Below are 8,242 nucleotides of genomic sequence, written 5' to 3' on the forward strand. Positions count from 1 at the left end.
AAAAGGGAAAAAAAGGGTGGATAGGAGGGAGTAATTAATATTACTGAGATTTATGCTGCATTTATTATATTCATATTAAATGATTAGCTGTAATAAATGCTTGTCATTAAGGTTGTATAGGACACGTGGCGCATCCACAGCGTTTCAACCCAGTTTTATATATATATATATAAGATTGTGTTAGAATTTGTAATATTTTCAATTTTATAATGAAAAATGTTTTCTCTATTTTTAAAAGTACGATTATTAATTACAATTATTAACTAACTACGATTATTAACTAACTCACACAATTATTAAAATGAAGTTAATGTTAGGTGTTTGACTTTTTGTTAAGTAAAGAATGTGTGAACTTGATGGTTAATTGATGCGGTAAAAAATGAGTAAAATTTGGTGATGAGAGAAAAGTTGAGATAAAACTGAGGTGGACATGTGATTAGGATAGAGAAATGATAAAAAAGAGTAAAGTGATGGAAAATATGTGATGATGGATACCGATGTCTTTTACTTCAACTACTCATCCAAACCACAAAATATTGCATATTCCAAATCAAAATCCTACTCGTATAAATTTGTTCTCTCAATCAAATCACCATCCACCTGTGTACTTGAAACTCAGTGATCCTTCTCCATCTTTCTAGACTCGTAAACCTTCCAAAATACACACACCATCACCCTCTTCCCTTACTTCTTATTAAAATCACTCTCTGTCTTACAACAATGTTCATCTTCATCTTTAAACAATCTTCAATCATTCTTCTTTCACCATTTCAATGGCTACCCTCTTCATTTCTTCACCTTCTTCATCTTGGGTTTCCTCCCATTCTCCAAAATTCCAATCTTTCCCTTCTATAAACCACCCTTTTTCCCTCTCCTTGAAACACCCAAAACAACAACAGCATTTCACTAAGCTCAAATTCTCCTTACAAGATGACAAAGAAAGAGATAATAATTCTCCATCTTCATCATCTTCTGTAGCTTTTGTTGATGAAGTTGAAGATTCTAAAACTGATGATCAACAAACCCATGATGATGTTGGAAATGAAAAGGGAGACAATTTGAGTGATGACGTAGAGATATTGGATTGGAAAAATGATGATGAGTTCAAGAAATTCATGGGAAATCCGTCAATCGAGGCGGCGATAAAGCTAGAGAAGAAGAGAGCTGATAGAAAGCTGAAAGAGCTTGATGCTGAGAGTAATAGTGATAATCCTGTTGTCGGGTTTTTTAGTAGAGTTGCTAGAGATAATTTGATTAGAGAGAAAGAGAGGTTGGAAGAAGTGGAGCAAGCTTTCAAGGCCCTTGATCTTAACAAGGTACACTCTCCGTCCCAATCATTTGCTTACCTTTGATTAAAGCGATTTTTAGTCGGTGGATTATGATGCTCACTTACTAAATCTTGTGACTGTACAGTTAAGGAACTGCTTTGGGTTTGATACATTTTTCGCGACTGATGTGCGGAGATTTGGTGATGGAGGTATATTTATTGGGAATTTGAGGAGGCCTATTGAAGAAGTCATGCCCAAATTACAGAAGAAGCTATCTGAGGCTGCAGGGACTGAGGTTCTGTTATGGTTTATGGAAGAGAAGAAAGATGACATTACGAAACAGGTATGCAGTTTACACTTCTTTCTGACCATTTTTCGCCACATTTAGTTCTTGAATGCTGGAAATCAATTTGAATATTGAGGTGTGTGAGCTGTGTTATGTGAGCCTAATTGGTTTTAGGATGGAACCTATGATTACTTATTGCGATGTTGTGGACGCTTTGAGGATTGTTGTACTTCAGTAGTTTAATGGTATGAATGAATGTGCTATAAGCTTGAAGCATAAATTCTCGGCATAGTTATAGGGCATAATCGAAAAGATTAGTCTTTAAGCTGCATTACCGTATTTCTAGGTCATTTTGAACATCTTTAATTGTTTCATATACCAAATTGGTTCTGTTCAGGTATGTTTGGTGCAGCCAAAGTCTGAGATTGATCTCCAGTTCGAATCAACTAAGTTGAGCACTCCATGGGGATTTGTGAGCGCCCTACTCCTTGGTGTCACTACTTTCGGAACAATAGCTATAACAAGTGGCTTCTTTGTGAAGCCTGGTGCAACATTTGATGATTACCTGGCTGATGTTGTACCCCTTTTTGGCGGTTTCCTGACCATTTTGGGTGTCTCCGAGGTAACATTCATATATTTTGTGTATATTGATTTTGTCAAATTAGAGGAACTTATCATTGATCAGTGCCCGTCAGTGGAGATGGTTCATGTTTGTTGTGTGCATGGGCGCTATGAACACTGCGTTTGAGTTTTGACCGTGTATTTTGCCTTGGATCTCACTGTATTTACAAATGCAGATCGCAACAAGGGTGACTGCAAATCGGTATGGGGTTAAGCTCAGCCCATCGTTCCTTGTTCCATCAAACTGGACGGGGTGCTTGGGAGTGATGAATAACTATGAGTCTCTTCTCCCGAATAAGAAGGCTCTTTTCGATATCCCTGTGGCTCGTACAGCCAGCGCGTACTTGACTTCCCTGGCTCTTGCAGTTGCTGCCTTTATATCAGATGGCAGCTTCAATGGAGGAGACAATGCCTTGTAAGATTCCCTCACCTTTCATACGAGTAATTTTTTTCCCCTTGTATTTTCTCCTCCTCATATTTTACTTCAGTTTTGATTTTCAATGGAGTCTGACTGTCTGAGACTCGCTATTTTTTGGTTCTTGATTAAATGGAATGACTCCAATTGACTCTATAAACTGGTTGTGAGTGACAACCGTCCCTCTTACAACTTACCCTGCATTAAGAGAGTCCTTGAGGCACTTATGTGAGATGCCTGGATCATCTATCAAGCAATTCTAGAGCTGAATTAAACTTTCAGTTCTTAAAATGCGTGCTTACAATGGAATTGTGATCTTTATAATGTATTTGGTATGTGCAGGTTTGTGAGGCCTCAGTTTTTTGAGAACAATCCCTTGTTTTCCTTCATACAGTATGTGATTGGACCTTATGCTGATGATCTCGGGAATGTATTGCCTAATGCCGTGGAAGGACTAGGAGTACCTGTGGATCCTCTTGCCTTTGCTGGGCTTTTAGGTTAGTAATGTTACCCTCTCATTTATCTATAATACTTTAGTACCTTCAAAGGAGTACATCATGATTATTCGAGTCCTCGTATTAATACTTCTTGAATCTTTGCCAAGGCTTTGTAGATACTCCTGGCCCCAATATAGAAACATGTCTACTCAGATCAGTAGTTTCCCCCATTTTGAGTGAACAGGCGCCACTACGGAAGATATCAATATTGACAGATTTTGAACTCTATTCATGTGTTGTACTTTTCTTATTAACTCGTGTACTCAAGTTTAACAGTCGAGTACTCGACACTTGTGTTGTTGTGCATATAATTTATAAGCGAGTCCAAGTAAAATAGCATGGGTAAACCCTAAACGACAGCACTTTCCCTTAAATTATACTTTGTAAGATGAATAACATAATGCCATAATCTCTTATGTTCATTTAGGAATGGTGGTAACTTCATTGAATTTGTTGCCATGTGGGAGACTTGAAGGGGGCCGAATAGCACAAGCAATGTTCGGGAGGAGCACGGCAACATTGCTTTCATTCGCCACATCTTTGTTACTCGGCATTGGAGGTCTTAGTGGTAGCGTCCTCTGTCTTGCATGGGGATTATTTGCAACCTTCTTTCGAGGGGGCGAAGAGATACCAGCTAAGGATGAGATAACCCCATTAGGTGATGATAGGTATGCGTGGGGCGTTGTCCTCTTCCTTGTATGTTTCCTCACCCTCTTTCCTAATGGTGGTGGGACTTATTCAAGCTCCTTCTTTGGTGCCCCATTTTTCAGAGGTGATTTCTAATTACACTTGTATATTTCTTAGGCTGAGTGATTATGTACTGTATGTAGTTAATTGTAAAATTACGATAGTATCAATTTCTGTAAATTATTGCAGTTTTGCGTCATCCATCCAATGAAAAAGCGTTTGTTTCGGAATTATGGAAGTTGCTGAACTATTAACTTTAGTAGTTCTTTCGGTGAACAAATGGTTTTGCATTACCATTCTCCTGCAGGTTTTTAGTTTGTACGAGTATTTTTTAAACAGTGGTGCATGCGGACATAATATGTTCGTGAGTGTTGCCTGTACTTCTCGGGCCTCATCGTCTCTTTCTCTCTCTACTTGCCTCGTGATTTTGAAAAATGTCTTTGTTTATGGGGTATTCCATGTGCCTGGATAACACAGCTGCACAGGCAATAGTTAAGGCGTTCTGGAGGACTTCAGTATGCGATTTTAGAGGTGATATCAGAGATGTCATGTGTGTAGAAGTTTACTGTCGTTTGTTTTATGACATTTGCCATCCTCGAATATGACTGCTACTTGTATCTGCGATTCTTGAAGTCTGTTAGGCCTCAGGTTTCTGCCATGCCCAGGGCTGACTCTGCAGGTTAGGACAACATATACACGCTTAACAGGTTACATTAGGCGCACAGGAATGAAGCTCAAGCCTTGGGACGAGTATTAGAAGATACTCCGTATTAACTAAGGACTAGGTCAGTAATTTATTAGGCACATGTGTCTAAGATTTTTTTTTTTTTTTTTGACAGCACTGTGTCTAAGATTAGTCCAAGCTAGTCCCAACTTTTGTTGGAGACTTGGCACTACCGTTTCCTTATGTGAATCTGCCTATCATAAACCGTAGACGACTACGCTACAACTGCCAGTCAAGAGAAGGAAATAGTTAACTACAATCAAGGAAATGGTGGTTGTGTGAAGAAGTGGAGGGAGAAGTGGGTTAATTGGAGATTTGGAGGTAGAGTTTGTAATGGTGATGATGGTAAGAATGAGGATAGAATTAGTGAACCTTGACTTTAGTTTAGGTTCCTTGTATTGTCCTTATAGGGACTAATCCATCTCTATTGGGATGGAGGGTTGTGTAACACCCACATTTACCAAAGTGCTTTATAAAGGCCTACCTTAGCAAATGGAATCGTTATCATCTCAGTTGCCTGAGGTAATACATATCAAATAGACCATAATGAAACGTTTATTAAGATAAAGTAATGTTTAATCAATTACATGATTCAAAATCCCAAAACAAAGTATAAATCAACGACCAAAAGAATAGCTGTCTAATGACTCGGCTTCCCATCCACAACCCGCATGCAAGCTCAAATATCTACACCTGCTAAACTCACTGCTCCCCATTTGCTGGAAATATCAAATGGTTCACCACAGTTTTGAAAACATACATGATCAGTACAATTATACAATTAATCACCCAATAACACAAGATCAAAGTAATTCATAACCTGTGTCTGAACCGCAGCGCAGACACCAATGGCTCTCATCGCAACAAGTAGTCGAGTTCCCATCGCAACAGGTAACCCACCCCTGCCGATGTCAGACCGCAACGTTGAACATCAAAAACCCCGCTCATCGCAACGAGTGAACCCCTTATGATGAGAGTAACAAGAGGTGATACATGGGGTGAAAGCATTTCTTGACATGGCTCCACAATATCATCCAAAACTCCACCATCAACCAATATAAATACTAACCACAATAATCACAACAATGAATATATAATCATTCAATCATGAATCACAAACAACCGTAATTAACCATATAATTATACTGAGTTGGGAAACCCTGCCTTGCTAACAAACCGGGATCAACAACAATCAACTAGAATTGCTCCTCAGCGAAGCCGTCACCTATATGATCAACATGCTACCATTACTATAATAATCCTATAAAATGCTATCAAAGTCCCCCAATCAATCCAATCTAGGGTTAAAATAAACATGCTAGACATCAATACTTGTTACGCAATGGACACGACGAAATGAGAAATCCGAGATCAACAATGCTAAATCCGTGCTTGAAGGGTGATTAGGAAGGGTTTAGATAAATGATTTAGGGTTAAAAGCGTTTTAACTAAACTGACGAAATGATTATATAACTCCTTAATCACCTTAATCAGACCGCGCACAAAACGACTCCAAACTGGACACTCAGTCGAGTGCCAACACCTACTCGACCGAATGCTCTGCCAACTCGGTTGAGTGACCTCTAAACAGTAACCTGACAAAATCACGAATATCACTCGGTCAATCCTACTCGGTCGAGTATAGCCCACTCGACTGAGTAACCCTCCTAGTCGACCGGGTATCTAAACTCAGAAATGCGTAGTATTAAAGGTAATCCGGTTGATAAAAAATCGTTTTTATAAGGATAAAGTCGTCTCTATAGGGATTATTTAAACTCTTCACATTGCCTCTACATTCCTTTTGTTTTGACTTTTCTCGCTTGACTACGTTTTCCCTCCAAAATATAATATAACAAAAGCAGTATCGAATGCACAAAATTAACATAATAAACCCAATTATTATAATCGTATTATAATATAGTTACTAATTTTCAATCCCCCTTACTACCCATAATGAATTAAAATTCGAGGTGTCTCCAAATTTTTATATAATCAACATGGTTTTTATTACTTTTTTTTTATTTTATTTTCTGTTATGATTACAAAATGAAAATTTTTTAAACGAAAGATATATGCATGATAGACAGTCTACTATCTCATTCAAATATTCTATTACTTGTTCTTATAATATCTCGGGAGTTAATGAAACTATTTTCGTAAAATTTTGTCCCATTTCGCGGGCAATTGCGCCAAAAACTATTTTAGTAAAGTTACTTAGAAAATGCTGTCTATGATAAGGTCACGCTCAAAATTCTGTCATAAGCGAGCACCGCTCATTTGCGCCGGGATTGCTTACCACTCATGTAAAGGATTAATCTTTATCTATGACAATCACAAACCAGTAAATCATTTATACGAGTATGTATTCCACACCTCCAAATCCATAATATATTGATTTGAGTTTACTACAAACTTAGTTGAAAACCAAGTACACTTGAATAACATAATGATCTTACATACCAGCAACTCAATCAAGTCGGGTTCATTCTGACCTGCCTGGAAAACTCAATATTTCTCCCACCGTTTAAGTGATTTGTTTACTTTCAATTATAAATTTAAAATAACTCAGACAAATACTAATAAAAAAGGACATATGAAATACTCCCTCCATATCTTATTGTTATACCCATTTACCTTTTTGGAGGTCAAAGTATTGAAACTTTGACCATAAATAGATCATAAAATATAATAATTTATTTATAACACGATATTTACATAGTTACATTGGCTATAAAAAATCTTTCATAAAAAAATTATTTTTAACCGAAACAAATAATGTATAAGGCCCTGTTCTTTTTGACTTAATTTCAGTTCTTATAAGTTCAGTTCAGTTCAGCTCTATTAAGTTCAGTTCAGTTTAGTTCAGATCAGTTCAGTTCAGTTCGGTTCAGTTTATTTCAACATTAATAATACTATTCCTATTTTATATTCTTACTGTTATCATTATTATTATTATATTAATCTATTTAATATTTTTATTATTATATTAATATATATTTATTATATTTATTATATTACTGTTGTTTTTATTATTATATTTATTATTTTATTTATATTTAAAATATTTATTTATTATTATATTATTATGATTAATTGGCAATATTAGTAGTATAAAGTATTAATATTTATTATTATTATTATTATGAGTATTATTTTTAATTTTATTTTTATTTTTATTAATTGTTAAAATTATTTATAATATTTATATTATATTATACTTATGGTATTTATTTTTTAGTTATTATAATTAATATATTGTATTATTTAATATTATATTATTATTAAAAAATTTATCATTTATATTACTAATATATTATTATTATTATTATTACTATTTATATATATATATATATATATATATTATTATTAGATTATTATTAAATTATATTAATATATTAATAATAATAATAATGAATAATATTGTTATAATATTTATTATTATTATTGGTATTAATTTTATTATTATTATTATAATCTTTTATTTTTATTTCAGTTCAGTTCAATTCAGTTCAGATCAGTTCAGTTCAGCTTTATTAGGTTCAGTTCATCTCCATTAAGTTCAGTTCAGACAATTTCAGTCTAAAAGAACAGGGCCTAAGTGGTTAAAATACCGGTCAAAGCGTCTAGAAGACCGTATATAAAGTAAATGGGTAGAACAATAAGATGTGGATGGAGTAACAAATTTGACTTAGATTGGACAACTGTTTAAACTCAAATCGGTTGGGTTGGATTGAAGGGAGTGAG

The 8,242-nt window shown here is 35.3% G+C and overlaps 1 protein-coding gene across 1 annotated transcript; it reads left to right on the plus strand.

Annotated features, from left to right (window-relative positions):
- The first annotated feature begins 523 nt into the window (after window positions 1-523).
- On the plus strand, window positions 524-4,007 carry LOC141599665 (putative zinc metallopeptidase EGY3, chloroplastic). The gene is made up of 6 exons (XM_074419752.1): window positions 524-1,316; window positions 1,414-1,611; window positions 1,952-2,176; window positions 2,352-2,590; window positions 2,933-3,087; window positions 3,515-4,007. Exons 1-6 carry the CDS (start codon window positions 774-776, stop codon window positions 3,868-3,870), a joined length of 1,716 nt encoding a protein of 571 aa, XP_074275853.1. The 5' UTR covers window positions 524-773; the 3' UTR covers window positions 3,871-4,007.
- Window positions 4,008-8,242: the final 4,235 nt, after the last annotated feature.

This window comes from Silene latifolia, chromosome 9 (genome assembly GCF_048544455.1).
Source record: "Silene latifolia isolate original U9 population chromosome 9, ASM4854445v1, whole genome shotgun sequence".
Taxonomy (NCBI): Eukaryota; Viridiplantae; Streptophyta; class Magnoliopsida; order Caryophyllales; family Caryophyllaceae; genus Silene; species Silene latifolia.

Coding starts and splice junctions, on each gene's coding strand:
- LOC141599665 (XM_074419752.1), top strand. CDS start 774: ATGGCTACCCTCTTCATTTCTTCACCTTCTTCATCTTGGGTTTCCTCC. Junction 1,612..1,951: donor AAGATGACATTACGAAACAG/GTATGCAGTTTA, acceptor GGTTCTGTTCAG/GTATGTTTGGTGCAGCCAAA. Junction 2,177..2,351: donor CCATTTTGGGTGTCTCCGAG/GTAACATTCATA, acceptor TTACAAATGCAG/ATCGCAACAAGGGTGACTGC.